The sequence below is a fragment of the Ixodes scapularis genome, unplaced genomic scaffold (assembly GCF_016920785.2).
Source record: "Ixodes scapularis isolate PalLabHiFi unplaced genomic scaffold, ASM1692078v2 PGA_scaffold1__304_contigs__length_218370807, whole genome shotgun sequence".
Taxonomy (NCBI): domain Eukaryota; kingdom Metazoa; phylum Arthropoda; class Arachnida; order Ixodida; family Ixodidae; genus Ixodes; species Ixodes scapularis.
The window spans coordinates 80,807,242-80,834,571 of record NW_024609846.1 but is presented as its reverse complement, the minus strand read 5'-3'; the positions used below and the strand labels follow the sequence as shown (position 1 = coordinate 80,834,571).

Genomic DNA, 27,330 nt, shown 5'->3' with positions numbered 1-27,330 from the left:
GAGTCTTACTCAGTATTGAAATATATTGTCACCCGTCTGTATCATAACGGAACACGTTTTTTCCAAGAGTGTATTTATTCGTTACGCTCTCGTATTGCCAGCCACAGCTGGGATGGACGACACCTATAGTGGACCGTGAAGCATCTTCAGTCGTGCTTCATCCAAACGGTGCACTTGCGAAGAGGGTTCATGGACGTGCCTGGCGGGCAGCCGAATATTTTTCCGAACTTGTTGAAGTTCTGGAGCGGAACGTTCACTCTGTGGGCAAAAAAGAGAAGTGCATCCGATGGAGCCAATCAAGGGCCAAAAGTGTAGATTGTCATGGCGCTCGACGCCTTTGGGCGCTTGCTTTTATCCGACTGAATCAACAGGGTGTATTCACTGGCAGCCGTAGCTGTGTGCGCGCATGCTGAGCGCGTGCTGACGGCGAGCTTCCGCAGTTCTTTTGCAACGTGCATTCCGCACCATCAAGAGTGCCGGTCTTAGCAGCCTATTGATGTGAGCTCGTTCTGAGCATGCGCTCTAAACAGCACCCACAAATATGGCGTCCAGTGAATAGTCTTTATAGACCGACCTCACTAAGCGTTCGGCGCATGCGTGACGCCACCATAACTTTAGTTCACGGGAAGCCGACGGCTGTGCATGCGAGGGCTGGTGCTGTCTCATGCTCTACACGCGCAACGCTCCATCGAGGTTTTCGCACGCGCAGAAAGACTGAAGTGCCCTCGATGCATTGCGGCAGCGGTGGCGTAGTCAACCTGGCTGGTGGGATTGGTCTATCGAACACAATAAATGCGATCCCGCGCTTTCGTTTTTCTTTTTTTTTTTCTGCGGAAGATTGATTTAAGTCTGATATTGCACGCGCAAAGAGCGTCATGACGATGCACGTTTGACACTGTTCGATTGGTTCCATCGGATCTTATAGCTTTGGCTACGGTTGGAATTAGTCTTAAACGAAGTAAAGAACACTTCGTCGTGAACACGTAGGCAGACGTTCACCATGAAAAGCCCGTGCGAGTGTACTGTCACCCGATGCATCGGTTGAGCCATTGAAAAAGGCAAACAGCATAATAAAAAAAAATATATATATAACGGTTTGGCACTGATGTTGCGCGATCACTGGAGCACCGCAGAGATCAGCCCTTTTCGAGACAAATTGAGGAGGTCAAGGAGGGGTTTCAGTTGTGCCGCCTTCAGCGCGAGCTTCCTACGCGGAGTGCAAAACGTGTGCTTCTCTCGCAGGCGTTGCGGCAACGTCGAAACGACGCCGAGCTGTGCACTCTTTAAAAAAGCCCGTGCGTCTACTTTCACGCACAACACTCGGAGAGCCAATCACCGCAACTTAGGAGGTAGCTCAGCGAATGACAATGCCGAAACATATGTTTAGACCAAAAAAACATAGTCTGAGTTGTGACATTAAGCAATGCAAGCGTGACGTTTTGCATTGCTTAATGTCACAACTCAGACTGCGTTTTTTGGTCTAAACATATGTTTCGGCATCGTCATTCGCTGAGCTGCCTCCGTAAGTTGCGCTGATTGGCTTTCCGAGTGTTGTGCGTGAAAGTAGACGGACATACTTTTTTTAGAGTGTGAATGGCTTTCATTGAAAAGATAGTGGGTACACCTCAGTACTTGATGCTTTGAGGTCTAGCCACTGTCTTTTTTTTCAATCAGCCAATAGGAGCTTTGCGTTCTAACATCATCGCAACCCCTGTGCAAGAAGCAGACGAACTTGCGCTTCGCAGCTTCGGCAATGCTTCGGCTTCTTGTGCGCCTTGAGTGCGCAGTGCGCGCAGTCGTAGCACGGCGGGAGGCGTGAAGAGCGTGCCGGAAGTCGGGCGTTCCAGATGTACGCCTTGCCGTCTTCCTTTTATCAAAGAGAGAGAGAGAATAAACGTCTTTATTCTGAGAAAGCGATTGGGAAAAGTTCTAAGTCCAAGACGCATCGAGCTTTCCCTTCTTCCGCAGCACTCGACACGAGCAGGAGCTGGTCATCGAGGTTGGAGCTGGGACTCTTGTCTAAGGGAAGAACAATAATGCCCGAGTCCCACTAGAGCGACAAACAGAAACAAAAGACACCGACAAGCCTCAAACCATAGCTCAAACACGTGCAGAATGCACGCGAAGGTACCTTTCATTGGCTTGAAGCCTCGGTGCTGGTGAAGTGAGCAGGAGTGGTTACAAGCCTGCCAAAGATATATCTTCGCGTGAATGATGCGTGGGCTTGAGGCTTGTCGATGTTTGCTATATGTTTGTTGCTCTAATGGGACTCGGGCATAATTGGTGTGGTGAGTACATTCTGCTGTGGCCACTGACAGCTTTAAACCGGGGTCACACTGCTTATACGTCACACGAAAAGGACAGTCTGCATGCAGATTCAAACGCGAGCGACAGCGAGATCCGTTTTTCAAATGCCTCGTTGCAATGAGTTCAAGGAAAAAACTTGGCACGCGGTATTCGAACCATGGATATATCGGCGACGCATGTGTGCACACTGTCTTTTGTATATTGTACGAGCAGTATAACCCCGGCTTAACAGGCGTTTCAATAAGCCGGCTCTTGAGATGTCGCCTAAAATAACGGAGAGAAATAAATTGATTGAATGATTGATTGATAATAAGCCAGGCCCAGGCGTTTCTTAAGCTGTCAGGGACAACAAAGGCTTCTCAGAGCGTATACATATACCAACACACTGTTTACGAACAAGTCAGAGTTCGCCCACACTTATAGTGTGGGCACTGCTCTTTGCGCAGAAACCAGATTCGCGAGGGATGACGCATCTGCGCATGCGCAGTGCTGACAGCAGCGCCACCGCAGTGGTCTGACGTCAGAGAGTTGAGTTGGTATACAAGGAGTATTCACTCGCGGCCATAGTTGTGTGCGCGACTTGCTGAGCGCGTGCTGACGGCGACCTTCCACAGTTCTTTTGCAACGTCAATTCAGCGCCATCAAGATTACCGGTCTTATCAGCATAGTAATGTGAACTCGTTCTAAGCATGAGCTCTAAACATCGCCCTCAAGTATGGCGTCCAGTGATTTCCCCCTATAGACAGCACCCTCAGGCTATCATCGCAATTTTTAATAATGATCGTTCCGCTTTTTTCTCAATGAGTGCGCGTTAAGCGTGAAAATACGTTTCGACCTTGACATGATCTCTGCGGTGTGGCAGCGCGGACGAGACATTTCATGCGGCCACGTCATGCCTAGTGCCACGTCGTTGAACTCATATCTCGGTGAACTTATTCAGAGCTTCTTCCGGAAATCGCGGTGATTAAACTTTTTAGAGCATGCAGGAGACGCTACACGGAACCATAAGTAGCGAGCATAAACCTCATTATGGCAATACCCCTTACTCTCTCTATCTCAGCACCTCTCCACCCGTGTGTCCCCGGCGTCACGGCAAAGCTGGCTGTGGAAGCGTATGCAAATGCTCCGCTTTTAGAAAAAAGAAAAAAAAAAGGTTTCTGCGCGGGAACCAAAGTGCGCGCCGAACTGTTGTTCAGACTCACCGGTACTTGGCAGGACTGCTCCTCCCTTCGAGCAGAAGATCGCGCAGGGCCCCCTTGTCCATGTTCTCGCAAAGGCCCTTCAAATTAAAATATAGCAATAATTAGAAAAAAGGACAGGCTAGTTTTGTGCATTTTTATTAGAAAAAACAAACAAAGAAAACATTTGAGATGTATTTGGGTTTATTGCTGAGATTGCTTACAGTCTCAGAAGTTCCCCTGTGCGCGACGAGCACCATTGTAGTCACCGGCCGTCATTTATCAGTTAAGGCTGCCGGTGGTTGGCACCACGCAAAAATGGTCATGCGGCTTTTTTGTGGCTATAAATGATTCCACCCTTTTTGCCACCGACACACACCGAAGTATCGTTGGAGCACAGTAGCGCTACCGATCCATCTTCTCATTGGAATCGATATACGAAGAACGCTGATTGATGTCCCGAGGAGCACACGGTCTCCTCCTAAATGAGGAATGGGCTGGATTTTCTATGTCACCCAACGTATGCCATCGCAAGGCACAGAAGGAGATGTCGCTGGGTGCCGCATGGTTTTTGATCTTGCGGCTCTGTGTGGCATTCTACTGCGTCCGTTCGGGCAGGAGAATCCAGCTTTCTGATTGGCTTACGTCGACCATCTTCAAGCCACAAGAAAAAGAAAGCAAAAATTTGTAGACTTTCTTTTTTTTCTTTCATACAGTTTTGCTGAAACCTGACATAAAATGCTTACATTAAAGATATCACATTCATTAAAGACGTCACACATTAGCCGACTGAGGACGCAAGAATTTTCGCTCCTGCGTGTGACGCAGCAGCGGAAATACTTCTTTAAAATAAGAATTCTTTATAATAATATTTTGACACGCGTCGCGTGTCGAAATAAATAATTGACACGCGACGCGGAAGCGTAGCCTGGACGCCACGTGCACGACCCAGCTAGACCGAAATGCCTAGTTAACTTGACAGCTGGCCAACTCTGCCTCAGCTGCCGTTTTCAAAACGCTCTTTCGAGCGCTTTTTTTTTTGTTTTTTTTTGAACGCTATGGCCAAGGTCTTAACGTCCAAAGTAAGAAAGCATTTCATGCTTCGAGAACGTATGTGAAACGTGCAGGTAGGAGCTCTGCACAGACAAGGAAATAGAGGAGCGCAAGCCTCAGTCCTCACCAGAGCGTACGAGAGGAAGAAGACCTGGTTGAAGGCGGTGCCGTCGATGTGATGGATGGTGTGCTCCTTCAGGGAACTGGAGTGGGCCTCTCTGTACGCCTGCGACGCCCGATTCGCTTTTAATCAGTCCGCAAACGCCTCCTCGAGCACTCCTCGGAAATGAAGATGATTGAACATCCATGGCGCCCCAGAAATCTCTATGCGGTGTGCAATGTCAAAAATTATCTAACGGCGATTTGATAACACTGCCGAAACCCGAGGCCGAAAATAATGTTTAAAGTTCACCAGCTGGCTTATCTTTTACTTCTAATCTGAAATACCATTGACTTCCGCACTCATTAAGACTTAGAAGGAACTGCGAACACATGTGCGCCAATAGATATTTTAGCATGCACGAAATCATGGGCGTACACATCAGAAGCTTGTGAACGGCATGCATCATGGGGCAGCGTGCGTCCACCGAACGCACGCTGCCGTGTATGAGGCACTGAAACGCCAATTATCGGCCTGTGTTTTTATTTACTCTTGTCGATAAAGGGGAGACAGTATCCTACCACGATCACGTCCAGTGGCGTAGCCAGAAATCTTCTTCGGGAGGGGGAGAAGGGGGGGAGGGGGGGGGGGGGGCTGAGGTGGCTGAAATGTCCGTGCCTTGGGATGCGGAGGGAGGGGGGGGGGGGGGGGAGTCAAAATGCATGTGTATATGATAGGGTCGGCTGAAGCCCCATTAGCCCCTCCTCTGGCTATGCCGCATGATCATGATAGTTTCAGTGACAAAAATGAGCTCACCTCAATCGGCGCCATAAAGAGACCGCACGTCAACTGGAGCATAATATCTTATTTTCTCACCGGTCTAACTGTTTTACAAAAAGACAAATGATTGGCGTTTCAAGTAAATCGCGGTCCATCATACACTCACGAACATCCTAGAGTGTAAAGTGCACCTTAGACCTTACAAACGTTGGGAGATTTCACGTTACTCTTACTTCCCACCCCCACTGCCCGACATCGCTTCGAGAACGCCCGAAGGCCCCGCGATGTTGTGGCGATTTTCAATTTCCCAATCACCGAGGCGACTTCCTTACCTCGTACAAAGGAGGCAGAACGATGTTGTCCAGAATGTTCTCCGGTAGAGTTGACATGCCATCCATCTGAATACATAAAAAAAAAAACGAAAAAAAAGAAGTATATACGTTGTAGAGCCAGGGGATGATAACGCTTTTCAGTCCGTGCACTCTTTAACGTGATCAAAGTGAACATCGTCTTGTTTTCTCCGCCCCGCCTGTGGCACATAACAAAGGCCATTGATAAAATTGTGGTCGTGCTAGATCCCCGAAAGTTCTCCTTTACGACCGCAGCTTCCGTTACCTTTTTCAGGAGACTATGCGTAACGACTCGGTGTTGATGCCGAGCGCTTCCAGTTCCACAGCCAGTTCCGCTGCTCCGAAGTGATGTCACAGGCACGAGTTGGCGTACAAAGCACGGCGCGGAGAAAGGGTGCGTCTTTTTCTTCGCGTTAATCGAAAATTTACTCGCGATTTACGCACTTTAAAAAAAGCCTGTGCGTCTATTTTCCCGCACAACACTCGGAAAAATAAAAAGAAAATTTCCGTTTAATTTTACTCTAGCCATGATCGCAAACCGAAACCGAAACGTTGGCAAAGCCGGACAGCATTGTATCTTCGGCATCACTAAGCATGTACACCCACGTGATATACAAGGGGTCACGTGATCTATCACGCAAAGATGCGCTTCGCGGTCACCGCCGCGTTGTCTGCAAAGCACGTGCCATCGCACGTCAATACCCACTGAACACACAAGCCGCGCTCAACGAGGCGATGGGCCTATCTGTAGGGTATCAATAGTTGAGTGCCGGGCCGGCCGAGCGCGTCACTCACGTCTCTCACGGCGCTGGCGCCACCCGTGCTCTCCCCAAAAAATAAAAGAAAATTGAAAAAAAAAAAAAAAAAAACTGTGAATCCTTGATGACGTTACGGACGTGCCGGGAGAAGGAATTCGGAGGAAGCGGAAATGCAGCCGGGCAGTGTTGTCTGGCCCGCACGTCTCATCCAAAACCAGCGCATTCGTATTTGTCAAACTTTGACAGCGATTTTAATAAACTTCTATGCAGAATTCCCTCGTAATATTTGTCATATGGGCTTTGTAGATTATAACAAAAAGAACTGTATGTTTTGCACTACTAGAAAAGAAGCGGAGTTGCCCTTTAAGCAATGCAAGCGTGACGTTTTGTATTGCTTAATGTCACAACTCAGATTGCGTTTTTCGGTTTATACATATGTTTCGGCATCGTCATTCGCTGAGCTGCCTCCGTAAGTTGCACTGATTGGCTCTCCGAGTGTTGTGCGGAAAAGTAGACGCACGGGCTTTTTTTAGAGTGCAGAGATAACAAAATTACTTTCAAAAAGTAATTACATTACTAATTACTTTCCTGCAAATCGTAAAAATGTAATTAAATTACATTACAAATTACAGGTGACTAAATGTGATGACACTTCATTACAATTACTTTACAAAAGTAATGAAATTACTTTGACATTACTTTTCAATACCTTGAGGCAGTAATTCGTGCTCATTTTACTTACAGTGTAAGTACCAAAACTAAGATCTTCCTATTTACACCGCAACAGCCTATGCACCCCAAAGTGAACCATACTGAACAGTCGCTTTGCCAGCGCACTCAACAAAGTGTTCAAGCCCGTTCACACACTTGCAACCAAGTAAGACAGGCTGAGACAAGATCGGTTTTTAGTCTCTAGCGACGGCGTCGGACCGTTTCCGCAGCAGCGCATCCAGTCCTAAGACGTCGAAAGAAGCTTAAAACCTGGTCTTGTCTCAGTCGGTCCTACTCGGTTGCAAGGGTATTAACGGGACTTTAAACATCATGAATAGCTTCTCCTTTAGATGAGACTCAAAGGCAGTCGACTCACCGGTTTCGCTACTCATTCGACTGTGAAGGTCCTTAGTTAATGGGTGAGATGTTTCTGTCTTCCTGATTTAGAAGAAGTTTAGTTCGTGTCAGTATGTTCAACCGTGCCATGGGAGCTTGTTCTTACAATAAGTCGTCACGTGAAACGTTTCCCGTCTTCCTTGGACGCCATTTAATCCTTCTCCCAAAAGCACGAGTTGACGTGTTCCCGGTAATTCCTCTCAAGGAGTATTCTTCCCAAACACCCGAGAAGCTCAATTTTTTGCGCGTCCCACACAAGGGGGCTGGTGATTTGCTGGGCAGAAACGTCGCCAGTTGAGAAAAGGGATGGCGCGAGCTTCCTAAACTTTGTACTTTCCGAACAAACGAGTGGTGATATCTGCTCGCTTTCTTCTCTAATAAACTTCCAAAAAAGGGCAGCGAATAGCGCCTGGTTTGCTTCATTCCCGTCTTTTTCCGAGTACAAAAACCACATTCACTTAGCAAGGACAAGGATACGCAGGGAAAGTTCTTGGGCCTTGACAAGGGCTTGTGATTAATCATTTATTGCGGTCGCTTGTTGTTCACAATGGTCTTAGGGTTTAACCTTACTTGATGAGAGAGCAAGAAGGCTGGGGATTCGTTTTTCATGTTCTCCCAGGCTTTAAATTGTGTTAACCTCACTGGTGACGTGCCTTTCACCTTGAAGCCTATAATGCGTTTATCCCTAAGCTGACAGTGCGGTAGAAATCACGTGCTCGTTGGGACAAGCACTCGTCTATCTTTCGCCACGCGAAACCGCGCTCTCGTTCATACCCACGCGCAGAGAAAGGGACAGGTCAGGTGATCAAAACAAGGTGGTTGATTGGTTCTGGTGAACTCGTAGCTCCCACCGCACTGTCAGCTTAGGGGTGAACGAAGTATAGTATCGCCCTGATGACGCGACGCCGTGAATGTGCCTTGCCTGGAGTTCGTGAGCCGTGGCCTTTCAGCGATGTCTTTACACGTAAGCTTTTCTCCTTCAGGCAGACTTCGTGCTTCATGCAGAGTTTTTCGTACGAGGCTTTCCGCTCGGATGGCCGTCGCTTATTTGCTGTGATGTCTCTTTCACGACATTTCATCAGGAAAAATAATTTTTCTTTTTAATGCGAAAGCATTAACTGGTGTCCCATGGAGCGAACCGGCGTTATCAGCTTTTGAAGCTGCGCCAAACGGCACCTAACCCCCCCCCCCTGTCCCAATTGGAGCGAAGCCTGACGTCTGTAGCAGCGACTTGATGGAGAGGCATTCATTGGCTAGCTGCCACCCCTCAGAAAAGCTTTCTCCATGGCAGCACGGCGCCGGTAAGAGGGAGAGGCTGGCCGCAGAGCCAGCAGGGCCCGCCTGGGCAGACTCCGGAGAGGTTGCACATCCGAGCTCAGGGCGACGCGGCCACTTCACGAGTGCGCGCGCTCGGCCGTCGGCCGCAACCTCGGCAGTAGCGAAACGCGGCCGTCCGCGCCAGTACGCCGCAGACGAACTAGGGAAGTGGAAGAACGACATTCATGCTTTTACATTCACAACTCATATGAAGTGCTTACGTGTCCTCAGAATTTTTTTTTAACCTCGCAAACGAACTTTTTTTTTTTTTTTACGAAAGTTTTTTTTAACAGTAATGAGTAATTTTTTTATAAATTACTGCCTGAAAGTAATTAATTACGTTACTAAATTACCAGCCTAGAAAATTAACGCAGTACATTGCTCATTACTACAAAAAGTAATTTAGTTACTATAATCTTATCGTACTCATGTCATTACTGCCACCTATGGTATGTACCCCACCTCCCCCCCCCCCCCCCCCCCCCCCCCCCATTAATGTAAACGAAAAGTCCTGTGTGTGTCGTACCGTCATGTTCAGCTCAGGAACCGTGATGTTGGAGTACTGTTCGATGAGGCATTTGGCGTCGTCAGCAATGCTGGCATTGCCCGGGGGCTCTTGCCAAACGGCGTGGTCGCGGTCCGGATCGTACACAATGCCTGCAACATTAGCAAGAAGATAGCAACCCTCGTTGAGGCACAGTAGGTAAACAGCTCTCTCTCTCAGGGCGTGCAATATGGCTCATTATATTCACGTTTCCATCTTTGGCGTTTTTATCGGCTCATGCTGCAGTCTGATAAGATAAGATGCACGGTGATTGCCACCGCACCGCTACCCCTCACCCTAAAAAACGTATGTGCGTCTACTTTCACGCACAACACTCAGAGAACCAATCAGCGCAACTTACGGAGGCAGCTCAGCGAATGACGACGCCAAAACATCTGTTTAGACAAAGAAACGCAGTCTGAGTTGTGACATTAAGCAATGCAAGCGTGACGTTTTGCATTGCTTAATGTCACAACTCAGACTGCGTTTTTTTGGTCTAAACATATGTTTCGGCATCGTCATTCGCTGAGCTGCCTCCGTAAGTTGCGCTGATTGGGTCTCCGAGTGTCGTGCGTGAAAGTAGACGCGCTGATTTTTTTAGAGTGTACGTAGCACCGATCATTAGGGAATCGTAGTAGACCGTTTTTCTCCTCCACTACGGTATCCCTGAAGAAAACGCCGCAGCTGCGCCTGCGCGCCGCCAGCCTTATCTGCATAGTTCAAGGTCTTGTGGTGGATTACGGAGCGCTATCCGGGTGCTTAGCGAGCTGCGGAAACGGTCTACTACAATTCCGCATTCTTCAATCAGCCTAACCGATCGGGAGAGAAAGCCTGTCCCAACGGGCAGGCGTTTGCAGTGGTAAGGAGGCACACCGCTTCGCCAAATTAGACTAGATGGCCAATGGAGCCGGACACCGAGATCGTCCGGCTCACTGACTTCACCGGTTCAAGGGAGACCTATAATTGGTGGTGTTTTGAGGGCAAAAAAGGTTACTGCACGCGGGAACGAAGAAAAAGTTGCAAGCATAGCCCCTTCTTAGAACATTTTAATTACGCGTAGAAAAATAATGCTATAGGTACCAAGCTGACCAAAGCTCGAACTTTGGTGAAGCGACCACTGATATGGAGATTTCTACTTACTAAAATCTGCTCGCACGCGTACATGTACTGTAAAACAACAGCCTCTACATTCACTTACCATTTTGCGGACAAACTTTGGCAAGTTCTCTCCCAATCCGGAATGTTACTCGAGGATCGTCGAAGGGACTGCAGTCAGAGCACACAAAATGGTTTGATGCTCCAAGCTATGGAGCCCGGAACGTGTATTTGTTATGACTGGTGTGTTTGGCACGGTACACCATCCCCTCGTGCATCGGGTTCGCGACAACCCTCGATATTCTTCGGCGGAACCCGTAACGGTGACAACTGAGCACCGGAGCGAGAGACATTAATACACACCGGAACAGCTGACTATAGCTACGAGAGAAGCCTCCAAATACATGACATTGCCTTGACAACAAATTAAGCTCGATCGAACGACTGACTGGCCCCTTTCAATTAGTAAGCGGGGCAACACGCCAAGGGTAATACTGGAGGCTAGAATTAGCTCATCTTGGTGAATAATGCAGGTGACAAGTGCCGCTTGCCCTTCGGGAATGATATCAATTCCTCAATCGCTATCACTTGTTTTGTGAAATTTTTTTTTTCAAAAACTGACACTGTAGTTGATTTCATTTTATTAAAAAAAAAATCTATATATACAAATCTACAAATTTTTTAGGAGTTGCATGGCGTCACTAATCTTCCTGGTGATTGTGGATTCTTATTTAGAGCGTAATACTTACAGAGTGTCATCGTTATAAAAGAACGGCTCGTGGAAGAGGCTCAGGGGAAGTTCTGTAAATGAAAAGTGCCGGCCGTCGGAAGAGGCACGTGCGGCTGTGCAGATACGTTCGCACGTTTGAATATACTGCGTTATCAATAGGGACGAGTGAGCTAACGTACGGCTAAGAAATGGTTCGCACACGAGTATTCAAAGCGAAGTGTTTGTCAAGTAAAGCAAACGGACTGCGCCGGAGAAGAGAGAAAATGTAACCAAACGTTTTCTCCGTGACAGCTTATAAACATATATATTTAATTAGCCTCTGGTGTGCTCAATTAGAAGGCGCGTCCTGGAAACGACATCGAACGCTTGCGAACATTTCTTTGTTTTCACGTATACTCGTACCGAAGTCTCACAGCAGTGCGAATGCGGACGCATATATTGCACTTGTGACCGGCTGTCCAAATAGGACAGCTCAAGAACGCGTGAAAGACGCTTCTCCGCCACATGAAGTGCGGCAATCCGCTTCTGTCCTGTTTTCTTTTCTTTTTCGTTGTTTCCAGAGGAAAGTTTCCTTTAGCCGAGGTCCGCTAGTGTTCCTCACGGAGGCCTCAAGCATGCTCATCACGTGAACCTGGACAGCCACTCACACGCCCTGTTGGCTGTCAGTCAGTCGCTCAAGGCTTCCGCTGCTCTTCGAGCCCCGAAAACGCGAAAGGGAAGTATACGAGGGCGCAGCAGAACAGATGGACAGGCAACAGGCACACCATTGGCAGGTGGCGAGTGACGCAAAGTCTGACGACCACCGACGTCACAAAAACGAAGAGGAGGCGAGGAGAAAAGCCGAAATGTTTGGGATGTCCAAACATAAGAAGAATTGCTGGACACCAACTTTCACTTCATGTGACGGAGAAGTGTCGCTTCACGCGTTCTGAATTCATATCCTCTTTGGACATCCCTTTAAATGGCAGAGCAGAGGAGATTGGATCGTCGTCGTAATTTTAGTTTCCACTAGGTCATCGCAGTATATGGCGTCAAAAACACCCATAGGAAAAGAGCTAGAGGTGTTGTGTAAGCAGAAAATGCGTCCTGCGTTTGGCTCCTAGCAGTTTCCGGTAACGCACTCGATTAACGGGGGAGCGTCACACGAATGTTGTGTCAGCGTTCGGCTGGAACTCGTGTCCTCCCCGATCAGACATGAGCCCCATGCCGAGCTCCGACGCATCGCTCGTCCCCAATATTGTCACTAGTTTATAAAATAGCCGAGGGAAACTCTCGATAAAGACAAATAGCTAATAAAAAATAAGGCGAAAAAGGAGCATAAACACACAGCTTGCAAAAATTAGTACAAAGATGTTACTGCAAGGATGCATGCGAGCTGGTAAAGAACCGAAATTTTTTATCCATGGAGAGTGGGGAAACAGAAGAACAGGACAACACGAATCTCCAAACGCAGCTCAAAGTCAAATGAGCTGAGTCATGAAGATTCGTGTTGTCCTGTCCTTCTGTTTCCCCACTCTCCAGGGTTAAGAAAAAGTCAGCGGAAAGAAGTAAAGAACACGCATCTTATGTAAAACGATTCCACGGCGTAACAGACCCGCTGAATAGCATAAAAGGCGAAGTAACCAAATTCAACTCACCAAAACTGTTGACTGTGGGGTTGTAGGTGCAGGCTAGGTCGAACACTGATCGCTTCCAGCTAAAACGAAGGCCGCCAAGGGGAAACAAACAAATTAAAATTAACATATAACAAACGCCATGAAACAAGGACAGGCTCTCGAAAGAGGTGACAACTCTTGAGAACAATAAGGACCGGCGCAACGTTTCGTATCGTCTCAATTAGATTGCCTTCATAGCGCACATGAAGGCTCCCTAGTCTCAATGATAACGTGATCAGTCGCGGCTCGTTGGACTTCAAAGCCAGCTGCATGGTGGCAGTCCGGTTCTTCTGTACGGACGACACTTCCCCGTCATCGTTTGCTTACTTCCATTGCTCTTCTTCACAGAGAAGCTTATCTGCGCGTCAGGGACTGGACGTATATCCATACGTTCCTTTCTTGTTTCCACATACGACGTTCGATACTGTTTACCCTAACACATTGCACAACGTTCACAAGCTCAGAATGTCGGTGCAGGTAGCATGTTCAAGACTCGTCGTTATTGGTGCCTCTTCACTGGCTGTTCTCTTTCTGTAAAGGGCGGTGATTGGCTTTCGCGTGCATTGAGGAAAAGTAGACCTTGTTTGTATCTACTCTAAATATTCCTGGGCGTCTACTTTGCCTGCGAGAACTGATTGAGCCAATCAGTGCGATCTACGGAAAGAGCTCAGCCCTTCTGATTGGTTCAAAATAAATACCTATGATTGGTGTTTTAGATGTTCATGCAAACTTCTGAGCATGTGGTAAGTTAGAACTTCCTAAGGAAAAACAAAAGTCGGCAGGCTCGTGGCCCGATAATTACCCGAGGTCCCCAGCGCCGCTGATGGCCGCGTCCCAGGACGATCGGCTCACGTGGGACCGGGCGACGTAGTAACCTTCCAGAGCGTTGCCGTCCTCCACCAGTGGAATCTGGGAAGCAGGGCGTCGATCAATTCGGCCCTTGAATTCGCACTATGGTGCTGGAACATGTGTCTGATCACCACCATCTAGAATAATCAAAGCTTGTAAATTTCGACGTCATCACAGTCCAAGTTCCGCGCCAGCGTCCGACTGGGTGTCGTGTCCATGCGTTGAAGGGCTCACGGCGTCAGGTGATGCTAGGTTGATGACGCTCCATCGAGGCTGTTCACAGGCTTTAATTACTTTAGGTGGTGCTGCTCCGACCCGGCGTGGCCACCGCGAGTCCACTAAGCGCTTTCATATGTCTTCCTAAAAAAAAAAAAAAAGTGTTTTTTTGCCAGCACCGAAAAAAATTAGGGTAACTCGGCGTTTTCATCCACCGGCTGTCAAACGACGTAGGCAATACAGGCGACGAACTGCACTACTCTTTTTTTCTCGCTTCTCTTACATGTCATGTGGCTGATACTTGTGAAGCAAGGAGAGCTTACTGGACGTTCCAGTAAAATAGACCGATCTTACCTGCCAGTTTAGCTAAACGGCACCGTTGCCGGTGGCGTAGCTTAACTGGGGCACTGTCAGGCGACAGTGCCCCAGTTTTTTGTAGAAGATTCACTTTCCCCGAATTCTCGATGGTGTAACGCAGATTGTAATAGCAGCACAGGTGCACGCGGCACGCGCCGTTCTGCTACTACTCGCTCTGCAGCGACCGGTCTCGTCGTTCACTGAACTCCTTCCGTAGACTGACGTGCTTGGCTTTTCGAATGTCTTGGGAACATAATGACTCACGTACAGTTTGTCAGAGTCGAGGACGCGATACTCGCAACACGGATACGCGTTCCAGGCAGCGGATCGGCATAAAAAAACGTGCTTCAACGAATACAGGGGCAACTCACGGAGTCGTAGATGGTGGCGTCCAGGTTTAGGGCTTTGGAGATGTTCGGCGCAAAACTCTCCAAACGAAGCTTTCCAAGCTGCAGCAAAGACAAAACCTGAAGTATCGTTTCAATATTTGTTAGCAATTTTTTTTTTTTGCTTTTTACGCGTAAGTGGGAACAAAAGGCTCACTCCAAAATCAACCGGTAAAACGCATAATTACGTGCACGAGACGGGTACTGGTGGCTTGTTGCCAGACGGTACTCACTCTGTAGTTGCACAGGGCGTAGTCGTCCATATGCGACTTGGAGTAGTCTTTGAAAAAGCTCGTGAGGGCGGATACCACGCCGCCGAATTTGGACAAGTGCTGCGTGGGCAAGAATAGACGGGCGACATGTCACTTTGCCCACACTATGCTCTCAACCTCCGACACAACTCTTGAACGGAAACACTGGAGTGTTCTTTTAGGTTCCAGTTGACTACGCATGGATTAGGGCTGCTCATAGAATTATGCCTTCGAGATGGGCTTACTGAGACCAACAGAAACTGATGAAACGGCCACAGCCAGTACAGGGGTCGATGCCCTTTAAAAATGGAAAAGACGAAGGAAATTACGCCTTTTAGAGCGCAGCTCATATGCGCCCGTTTCCGGCTTGAGCGGCGTCGGCGTAACCGCGAGGTCACGTGACCCCCCAAGGTCACGTGACCCCTCCCCCGGTGTCACGTGACACCCCTCTCCCCCCGAAGTCACGTGACCCCCTCCCCCCGAGGTCAGGTGACCCCCCCGGAGCATATCAACACCTCCTAGAGAAGAAGGCCAGAGCGCTCTGAGAGGTTACGTCACAATGGCGGAGGAAGGAAGTCCATGGCGCAACTACGTGAGAATACGCTATCGACGTGAAAACAATGTCCCTCGACAAGCGGCGCGGTGGTGTTCGTTCATGCGCGTTTATCCGACATTAATATACGTTTTAAAGGCGCAGTCTTGTACAATTTATTATATATATAATATAAACGTATTATATAACGCGCTACCAAGGTTGAGCGTACCAAAATTATATTTATGAGTATTCCCGTAACCGCGGGACTACGTGCAGTTCCGCAGCACCCCACACTTTTCGAAAGGACCGGCTGCGATGCTGCTGATGCCACATGGCTTCGATTCTGGTAAATTTACGTTGTGTGTGAGCTGCTGACTGTCTGAAAAGGAACGCTGAGACATCTCAGAAGGGAAGCAAACCGAAAAGAAATCCAGTCGTTGTCGCAGGGAGCCCACACCAGCAAGAGATGGGTCGACAACGTTAAGCCTTTCGTCGCCGCTGCTCTCGTCGCCGATGCTCTCGTGTGTGGTACTTTTGAGACTTGTTTCCCGTCGTATTTCTGTCATCACCGTAGTCTCGGGTAGTTTTTTTGTGTGTTCGCTTGATACTACGGCATTTTGCGTGCATTTGTGAAACAAGTCCTGCTACGGTTTGAGTGACGTGTGACAACTAGCCAACGAAGGCTCTGGTCGACTAATCGATAGACCTCTCTCTCGACAGAGAGAGGCTTCTTGGAGTTCGTATTCAAATGTGTTCGTCACGGATATTGTGGGACGTATGGATACGATCGACAGGTGAGAAACAACTGATTTACGGGCTTTCTTGTTCATGTAGGACGCAAGTAAGATGCTGCAATCGTTTTTTTTTAATCGCATGATAAATTGCAATTTTGTTCCTTGTCATTATTCGTATGCAGTTGCGTCGACATTTGTAAATATGCGCGCTAATCTAGTTTTCACTGGAAGATGAAAATCAAGTTTGTGTGATTATTGAAAGTGAGTTGTTTGTGATTCTGTGTTTATTTATACTAAAGTTATTTTATTGCCTTTTCCGCGTTTATACTAGAATCTTAACTGTATTAAGGTGATAGTATTATTATATACAAAACAAGTTATGTTTTGTTCTAAGGCAGCTCGAGCCCATAGGGAGAAGTAAATTAGTAGACTTAGTGGTAAGTTTAGTACCCCTGCCACAGGGAAACGTTAATATATTTTCATTCAGTGATATAGGATTTAATCAGCTCGCGGTCTTGAGTGATTATACGAGCGCCGCAAGCGGATTTGTCGACCCTATAATGTCATTCGATCGAAATTACATTAATTTTGCCATGTGGCCGGGGTATGATGCAAGAATTCAGTGACTGCACGCGATAACGTCGCTTACATGATCGTGAGAAACGCTTGTCTTGCCTTGTCCGCGTTGACTATGTCTACCTGATTTTTAACTGTTCTGTTTTGCTGTTTCAAAATCACTGCGTGTCTCGCCATTTTGTCAAAGTATTTCTGTATAAAATATGCATTCCTACAACAATAATTGCATGAATCAATGTTTTCGACTTAAGACAATCCCATTTTTCGATAGACGTCTTGTACGCATACCTCGTGCCATTTCGTACCGATTATTTAGCGGTGTAATATTTTGCTCGTGTAATAAAATGTTTTCTAGACCCGTTGCTATGTGCAGCTTTCATTTTAGCTAATATGACACGCGTATGTGACTAAAAACGCGTTACGACGGTCGATCTACGCGCGTTGCATTCGCTTCGACGCGCGCCCCCGATGGCCTTCCTTTGCGACGTCACGAGAAGAGCACTACGGCCTTGTCTTCTAGGAGGTGTTGAGCATATTCAAGAATGAGGGGAGGAGGAGGAGAATGAGGGGAGGAGGGGGAGGGGTCTGCCCTCCCCTCAGTATCCGTCCCTCCTCCTACTCAGGAGCTGCGCTCCAATTCGGCGTTACAGGGAGTTGTAAACGGCGTTCACTTTTTTGACCGAACTCCTGCAGTACGACGAGTCCGCGGTGCACGCAACAGTCAGAGGGGGGAAGCAGGTTCTGCTTGCTGTCACGCTTATTTATTTATTTATTTATTTTACAATACTGCAGGCCAGTTCTCTGGCCCAAGCAGGAGGGCAAAAAATGCAACATATGGGTGCACATGAAAAAATGACAAAAACAATAATACAAAAGAAGACAAGACCACTGCTGCGGAATGCATTATCGAATTAGGTACCGTTCTAATTCCTGAATGAAATTGGCTGACTGAATAATGGTTTCTGGTAGCAAGTTCCAGTCCGAAATAGTGCGTGGAAAAAAACTGTGCTTAAAGGCATTTGTTTTTGCGAAGATGGGCTGTAGTGCGTGATCCCTAGTGTGTCGTGTTTTTCTTGAAGTTAGTTGATTGAGATATGGGAGTGTATTTAGGCTTACTCTGGATGTCAGGATGTTGTAAAGAAATAAAATACGAGTCATTTTCCGACGTGTATCGAGAGGTGGTATGTGGTTATCCCTCATAAGTTCCGTGGGCGAGTCCAATCTATTGTATTTACTGAATATAAACCTAACTGCCTTTCTTTGTACAAGTTCAAGCTGGTGGATATCTTTTTTTATTGTGGAGATCCCAAATGACTGATGCATATTCGAGTTTTGACCTGATGAACGTATTATGAAACAATCACTGATGAACTGAAACAATCACCTGATGAACGCTTTATGAAACAATCACTCGACTGTATCTGACGGTCGAGTAATTGAAACATCGACTGGCTGGCGCACGCCGCCACCCGATTAAAAAGGGTGAAAACCATGCGCATCCGTTCTTCAATGTGTGATAAAAAGAGAACGACGGAAACAAAACGCATCAAACAGTGCGAAAAGGACAGATGGGACAAATAGTATACACACAAAAACATCGCTGTTTGTGTGTCTCTTCTACTCGTTCTTATGTGTTTCTTTGTACTATTTTATTTATTCTGATCATGCACCCATGTCGCCCAACACACCCATGCTACGATGCAAACATTTCGTTTCTTTCGATTGATTGATTGTTTGATTGATATTGGTGGGTTGATAATTATCGGGGCCCAGGAGAGCCACGATGCCGCAGAATGGCAAGTCGCCCATACCGTAAAGGCCTGCGGCGACCCATCTAATGATGATGAAATGGTGTTTGTACAAATATATATATATATATAAAATGGTGATGATGGTGATGTTGAAACTAGGCCGAAAGCCTAAAATCTTTTCGTTAATTACGTCACAGCTGTTAAACGTCACGTCAATGAGCGAGGTGACAAAAGAGGCTGAGGCGTTGCCTTGACAAGAAGCCGCGACGCAGCTGGACCGAGACGAAATCAAATCGGCAACTGGTCAACTATGCGCAGCTTCCATTTTCAAAACGTTGTCTTAAACGGATTTTTTTTTTTTTTTTTTTGTATTCGGAGGGTGAGATGGCAGCGGTAAGAAAGCATCTTATGCTTAAAGAAATAACGCCGACGTTTCTTCAAGTCCGACGAGGTGAAATATTCCCGATTGTAAGTAATATTCTCGTTCCCTTCTCTTCACTCGTGACTGCGTACATCTGCGCGTGTTTACGCGTCGAAGCGCGTGGGCCTTGTAGCGTGCATGGAGAGAGAGAGAGAGAGACAGCGACGACTGCTCACGTTCCTGAAGTTCTGCGAGTTCTTTTTGACGTAGTTCTCGAAGTGCAGCGCGTGGGTGGTGAGGCGCATGACGGCGTCGACGGTGCGCAGGCAGACTCGCCAGCGCTCAGGCAGCTCCCCGTAGCCGTAGCGGCGGTCCCAGTGCAGCTTGGCCAGGAAGTGCGCCTTGCTGGGCAGGAACACGGCCAGCGCGCACATCACCCGGTAGCCCAGGTAGTTCAGCAGCGTGCTCCTGCCGAATCCCGGAGTCGCCGATAGAAGGAATTGGGGCTTTTCGAGATTCACTATCATCTCGTGGTTTAAAGGGAAACTGCAACGAAATGCTGACGCCTATTCTCTTGTCTAAATGTCAACCACGTACTGGCCACACCACGGAGACACCGAAGTTTTGTTCCAAAAGACGCCAAAACTTCATATAAAAGGAGTAACGGGTAACGTAGTTACCTAACTCGCTACATAAACTCCCCAAAATGAAAAAAAGTTACACTTCAATTTTTGAAGGTTGCTGAATGCAAGCGAAGCATTGCATTCAGCTACACGGTCAAGACCAGTAGTAAGTCCATTGCCGTTTTAACAGAAAGTTGTGCTTCATCGGATGATTCAAACAATTTGTGTGAAAGACAATGCCACGGGTGATGGTGGCTTGACAAAAAAAGATGTCCTGCCTGTGTTCGTTTTGGTGCTTCTTGTTTTCACGTATAGACCCGCAGGAGAAAAAAGAAGAAAAAAGAAAAAAAGCTAACACGAATGTCACGAGTCAGTGCCGTGTCTGTACCCTCCCTCATCTTGCCCTTGTGCTTATTTGCGTTGTTTCCTATCATTTGTATAATGTCAATGGTGTTACTCGTAAAAATAAAATAAAAAATGTGTTTCTGTACATAATAGTACACGCATGACCATTATCTAGTTTATTATGGGTTGCCAGTAACTCCCTGTTTTTGTCTAGTAATATACTTTAAATGACTATATACCTCCCTACCCCAAAACCTAATATGACTTTTCGCCCTCGCGATCTGGATCATGGGACAAGAAATCTTATTGGATTCTATCTGGATTTCAAGTTTTCCGACCGAGACAGGTTTCCAACAACATTTTCAGTTAGATTTATTGTTCCATGGTCCAAATAACAAAACGTTATATTGGGTTTTGGGGCAGGGCTAGATTCGTTAAAAATAGTATAGGTCACGTACCGAACATAGGTTAGGCATGACACGTATTCAAAGTTTTTACAGACGGCAAGAGTAAGAAACTGACAGTCGGCAGGTGCTGTTTTATAGCATATTTAAAGGCTGCGCACTCCGAAACTATACGAGGTGCGATCAAAAAGTTCCGAGACTGATTTTGTAACATAAAAAAAGGGCAGCACGGCGATGCGCGCGCTGCAATCAGTCAAGGACATTCATGTTGCATTATGTCAAAAGGTGTCGTTCTGTGAATATTTGAGCTGTGCTACGGAGCTTTTGTGACCACGTGCACGAGTACAATGGCGATTCTATTAGAGGTTGCAAACCAGAGCTAGAGCGAACATCGATTCGGCGTCAAACTCAACAGATATAAAACAAAGACACTTGAAATGATTCAGCAGGCTAATTGTCAAAAGGCAGTGGATTCTGCGAAGTGTTTTGTATGGCACTCGCCCTTAAACCATGGCAAAACATCCCTGCAGGAAAAAGAAAAAGAGGTCAAGAAGATTGTCTTAGCTCTCTTCGTCTTCCAGCGATGTTCGGCCTTTCTTGAAGCACGAGATACAAGACATAAATTTAAATTCGTTCTTACTAAATTATACATAGGTTACCTAAAAAATAGTGAGGATCCGTCGCGAATAGTTTCAAATCAAGAGTGAATCGAAGATGTATCAGACGACAATTGTCAAAACCCTTCTCCGCTCCTTCCCCACTCCTTCCCACTCCTTCCCCGCTACTTTATAACTTTTTTGTTATTATTTCTTTAAAAGTGCACATTCCCTAACTTTCGAACACAAAGCATTGTCTTTCGTGTGGCATACGCAACAACGTTTAAAAAAAGATTGAAGAAAATAACAAAATACGAATGTACCCCACTGTATATAAGTGAAATCACTCAACTATCATCACTTCAAGTGGGGAGGAGTTCACACAGCCATCAAAACTATTGTTGTCAAAGAAAAGAAAAAAACAACAACAACAGCAACGCAGGTAATAAACATTAACAAATGAGACGTCAGAGTTTCAGGAAGTCGCATAGATTATTATTTTGCTGACCCGGTTCAAGAGCCGCAAACAAAACCGCGAAATTTCCGAGAGCCGCGGGGGGGGGGGGGGGGGGGGGGGGGGGGGGCAAACGTCTGCTTAGAGCACTAAACGAAACTCGAACCACTTTCATTCTGTCCGAGTCAAAAGCAGCCCGACTGTGCATAAGGTAGCAGTAGCAGAAGACTACCAAACTGCAACCTGTTTTTCAATATAAAAAGCGTTCCATTTCTCTTTAGAGGGAGGGGGCAGAAGGGGAGAGAAGGGAGTTGCGAGCCGCACTTCAACACCCGAAGAGCCGCATGCGGCTCGCAAGCCGCAGCTTGGCCACCCCTGTTCTATACTTTACTTCCCTTATACACGCCTTAGTCTTTTATTTTCTTTTCTTTTTTAATTTACGCATTGTGAATATTTTGGGGTTCATAAAAAATTGCGTTTGACGAATTTAATTACTGAAGAGGTCACTCAGGCGATTTATTGCTTGTGAGATGTTTAAACTTTCGTGCCTTCATCGCACGTAACTGTAGAAAATGAGAATGAACGAAATTACTGCCTGGTAACAAAGACATCTTTCTTTCTTTCTTTTTTTGCGTGAGTGATAACGTTAACGTACGTGAGATAATCACCCAGCGGACGCTGACCTCGGACCAATGCTTATCGCTGAGTCAGGTTGTATCTAAGCACTAGAGATAAATTCGAGTCATTCGATCACGAGGAGCCGCGTCGACTGTCTGAGCTAATGAGATAGCCTAGATTTTTGGGTATTACTCTGTAAAGCGAGGGGAAAATATTATGGCCAAGTTTAGATATATTTTAAAAATCAGTTTGGCACTCTCCGACACTGTAATTTAGCACAAAAGTGCCGCTGCGTAGTGGATTTGTTTCTTTAAAAGCATCACAAAGCAAGCAAGTCTCAGAGTCTCAGTCAAAAGTTGCAAGTAAAAAGTATAATTTTCCTTCATGCCAAAATGAACTTAAAAGTATTTTCGTGCAAATCTGAAAAAACGACGTTGTGGATATTTGTGACGCTTTTATTTTTTTATTTTAGAAACATCACAAAGAGTGAAGAAAAAAAATGTGAGTTTGCTCTCAATCTCCCCCCCCCCCCCCCCCCTCTCCCCCCAACACACACACAAAAGAAACACCCAAAAAACAATGTTTTTTCTAGGAACGCCTTTTCGCTTATAAACTTAAAGGGTTTAACTCCATACCGAGTCCTTGGAAAATTCTATTTTTATTTGTAACTTGTGATTTAGGCATATGCATCTACAGGGATATCTTTCAGAAAACCAGTGCATCACGCCTTGTGTGAAAAATTAGAATATCGGAGCTTGCAAAACTGAATTTTGATATTTATTTAAAATGGGTTAGATTCATTTAGCCTTTAATGTACATAGTGTACATATTCCGGTGCCTACAATTATAGGTCGGTGGACATGAGCCGCACCATTGCTGAATATTGTAGGGTCTCGAAAATAATTTGTCTTATAGATGCAATATTGCGTGTGTACAATAAAATTTAAATGAAACCTTTTTGGCGTTTAGTCTAAATTTTATTGTACTGAACCCCCTTGAGGGTTCGGGTGTAAGGGCTTCGACTACATTCGTGGTTTGTTGGGCGGTAGTAGTCAATAACGTTTGCGAGAGATCTTTAATAATTGCCTCACTGCTTTCTTCTTCAGATCAAGCAAGCAGATAATTGTATTACTTTTGAGGGAATATGATTGATTACCTTCAATTTTTCAAGGAGCTAGGAAGCGAGATCGCTCGTTTTTCACAACCCGTAAGGTTTAAACAACAGAATACGAGAAAGACTCAAGTAACTGAAGCACAAGCGAAGGGACTAAAGTTTCAGGTTACGTGGTAGTTTGCTTATTAAGATATACACGAAAGAAAGCCAAGAAAAAAAGAGGATCGGGAAAAAAAGAGCAACGGGAAAGATACTGAAAAAAGAAGACTGCGTTGTGACACTGTGCGTGTCCTTTTATTCGCTCAGTATGAAACCTTTTTTTTTCTTTGCCTCGTCACTTGCCGATTTCCTCCCGTACTGCTTCGTGAAAGTAGCGAAAGAATGGTAAAGGCGCGGGAAGGCTTAGTGTGCTCACGACAAAAACAGCTCTCTCAATAATCCCAGGCCCAAGTAAAAGTAACCACAAAAGCAAGATCCCATTAATGTCACACATTTGTGTTTGGTCGTAACCAGCTGCGTAACGACGACTTGTGACTGCGCTCGGCGAGGGTACGCACTGTCACGCTGGCGTATTTTATCAAGTAGGCAGCACCGGACAACCTTCCATCCGCGTATAAATACACTCAAGGTTTTGGAGTCTCCGCAAAATCAAATCTACGCGCTATCTCTAAAAAAATGTTCGCTCATAATAAATTCAAGATTATTTCAAGTTCAAAAAAAAAAAAAAAAAAATGACGCGTAGAAAAAAAAAAATGAGGAAACATACGCAGATTGGAAGTATTCAAGGGCTATTCCAGAGATGGCACCAGTGTCTTATCTCGCCGTAAGCAGTTGCAAGAAGGACGATACATATCAAGCAGCCACGATGCAGCCACTGATAAAGTGTTTACTGACTACCTGGGCGCAGTCACAAGCGGCCGTAACGAAGTCACTCACAGTCGAACACAAATGTGCGAACCAGGCTTTATTTCCTATAGGTGTCACGCAAGATACGTTATCGAACCAAATAACTTTTTTTTTTCTTAAACCGTCGATGGTATTATATTTTTTTGAGGGAATACTGTGCCTGACTACACTGAAACAACCGATCGTGGGATCTTCTTTAACCAGTCGATATCAACATGGATCGGAACCGTACTCAAAATATTAAGGCAATTTCAGAATTCAAAATTGGGCTGTATTGGAAGATCATTATAAAAGTAAAAGTATGAGATGCTTTCATCAAAGACGTCGCAGCTATGCCAAGCTACAGGACGCAATTATTCCTGGCGCTGCGGCGAACGCAGCGGGAGGCCTGCTGCTGGCCCAGTATTGTACACGTCACTCGAAAAAACGAATAGATTACAATTACAATTATTATCGTTTCAAAAGTATTCAATTACATTACCTGATTACTTGACAGGACAAATAACCGGCCGTTATTTTAAAGAAAAAAGTAACCGTTAGTTTTCTGATTACTTAAAATTTTTAAAACGACATGTCAGTTTAAAAACGGGTCTTTCGTGTTGTCCATTATTGGATTAGAATCACCGCATTATGAACTACAATTATCTTCTTAATCCAGCAATTTTGATAAACCGTCCTCCTGTCGGAGACTTCGTTCGAGAAAACCTGCGCGAATTAAAGGGTAAATGCAAAGAAAAATAAGTGTATTTTTAAACAGCCTAATTAGGACAAGCATGTCACAAAATAATTTTTGTGTAAATTGTGTAATTTGTGTAAATTGCTGTAAAAACAAAAGTTTTTACAGCAATATTTATTGCGCGCGACTGATTTTAGTTTGCGGCTATTTCGTCCGGACGTTTTAAATCACGCGCCACAAAGTTGGTATTATACGTCACGGAGTGACTGATATACGTCACGGAGTGACATATTCCAGCCACTCTGCGCGCGTCGAAAGAGCGGGAGTTTCAAGTGTGGAGAGGTTGTGACTCCGACTAAATTACGTCTTGTGGCGTAAATATTGCTAAAAAAAAAATGTTTTTTAGCGGAAGATTTGTTTTGTGACATGCTTGTCCAAATTAGGCTGTTTAAAAAAAATATATATATATATTTTTTTGCAGTTACCCTTTAAGGGCGCAATTAGAAACGGGAAGCAACGGAAAGTAATTTTAATGCTTTTAAGAGTCGCCAGGCCACTGTTATGATCCCTTCCTAATATATGCAAACGAATAATTATGAAATTGCTAAAAAAAGAATCGATTGCAAGTAACTTCAAACGAGTATCGCACACAAGTATGGCTGGCACGCGACGCGGAAGCGTGGCCTTGACATCCTTTCGTTGTCGTTACAGTTTTTCCCGAAAGACCCACCAACGTCCAGACGCCTCGACGCAGCTGAACCGAGAGACGAAATCAGCCTGGCAGCTGGCCAACTCGTTCCGGGGGCCTTTTACAAAACGCTCTCTCAAGCAGCTTTTTTTGACGCCGGACTCACTTGGAGCTGGTCTGCAGGATCTTCATGAGCTTCTCGAGGAACTTGGGCGACTTGACGAGGACTGTCGCGTTGCTCGTCACCGCCGCGTCGTCGTCGAACAGGGCCGACAGGAAGGCCGGCCAGCTCCACTGAAGCAAGCGCCACGCGGAACGTCGGAGATCGAGTTATTGCAATAAAGACACGCTTGTGGTGAAGCCGCACAGCAGCCATCGTCGTCACCGTCGCTGGCGTTCGGATCGTATAATAATCTATAGGAGGAGAAGGTCTCATGCGTTTCGGTTCCTTTGGGATCGGAACACGGTCATCGATGGTCCCGATGGGACCATATTCCGGCGTGGTTATGATATACGCTAAGAATCAGGAAAACACCACTTGCAAGGTCTGTATTTAGTGTTTCTGGCTTTACTCTTGTACAAAAACACAGGCATCGCGCACTTAATAAAAACATATAAAGTTGACGAGTACCCGAACAACTTCAACGCGAATATCTAAGCGCGTTTTAGGAAAAAAATCGGTTCGCACGAAACGACCTTTCAGTCAATAATTTAGAAAACTCAAAAACTGAAATCCTAATGTAATGAGGTATATAGTTTATCCAGAAACTGCAAATAAATATTTATGCCGAAAAACACTAAATTAATCATAAAAAAAAACACGTTTGTTTACGAAAATATTTTATAATTTCTCGGTGTACTTTAAAACGCAAGGATGCTTCTTGACCACGACAATAGCTTTGTGTGAGAATCCATAAGTATAAAATTTTGTCTAACATCGTGTCCGACTCTCTAAAGACTCGAGTGCAATTTCGGTACGACGAGCGAAATAAAATTCGACGTCGATTTCTTCCTTCGATTTCTACGATGGAGAAAAGTAGTGAAGTGATCTCGTTTGTTTTTCTTGTTGTCATTTTTTTTTTCATTCCCCGTGTATGTGACCCCTGATGAGGCCTGGAGGCCGACTGGGTGCATAATGAAAGACTGATTGATTCGCTCAATGAAGTGTCGAGGTCACTCACGTTGTCCGACGAGGGCAACTCTTCGAGTGTGAAGGCGTCAAACTGTGTGGACTCGGGGAGCCAACCAGAAGAGCCGTCCATTCCCTGGGTGATACAATAACAATAATATTGACAACAATATTGCGTTGTTGGTGCCCCAAATAATTACATTGGTCTCCTAGTAAATTTAATACACTAAAGCAAAAAAAATATCACAGCCCCTAAATTCAGCTGAAAGATATACGAGCTTACTCAGCGCGGTTCTAAATTTGTAAAAGAAAACATAGAGAAATATTTGGAGGCACGGGACGCATACACACAGAAGGAAACAGGACAACGTCATCTCAATATTTTTTGCGTGTGTGCAAGTGACCCGCGTCCCGCATTTGTTTGTTTTTTTCTTCTTTTAATACAGTTATCCTGCTCAATGACTTTTATCACGGTTCTCCTCCTCACAAAAGAAAACAATAATTGTAAGAAATATGTAACTGTTGCAGTAAATAAGCTTTTCCGTTCTTCGTGCTCTTATTCAATAAGGAGACTCAACTCACTATAAGCAGATCAATTTTTTTAAATACACTGAGAACGGTAAAGACATGTTCACAGACTTCCGACCCCTTAGAACCGAGCGCCTTGAAACCTCTAAAATCTCTTACGATGAGAAAATACACTGAAACGCTGGCGCCATCTATGCGGGGACCTTGGAACTACATTTCACTAGAGCGAAGGTTTGGCGGTATAAGCGAGGTAAAATGT

The 27,330-nt window shown here is 45.8% G+C and overlaps 1 protein-coding gene across 1 annotated transcript; it reads right to left on the bottom strand.

Moving 5' to 3' along the window:
- Positions 1 to 70: 70 nt before the first annotated feature.
- LOC8038983 (neprilysin-4) lies at positions 71 to 26,676 on the bottom strand. The gene is made up of 14 exons (XM_029983229.3): positions 26,596 to 26,676; positions 25,581 to 25,708; positions 19,227 to 19,458; positions 15,016 to 15,114; positions 14,768 to 14,845; positions 13,777 to 13,883; positions 12,957 to 13,015; positions 11,339 to 11,390; positions 10,693 to 10,760; positions 9,477 to 9,607; positions 5,751 to 5,816; positions 4,666 to 4,764; positions 3,510 to 3,586; positions 71 to 258 (listed from the first exon to the last, which is right to left on the bottom strand). The coding sequence occupies exons 1-14, from the start codon at positions 26,674 to 26,676 to the stop codon at positions 147 to 149; spliced, it is 1,389 nt and encodes a 462-aa protein (XP_029839089.3). The 3' UTR covers positions 71 to 146.
- Positions 26,677 to 27,330: the final 654 nt, after the last annotated feature.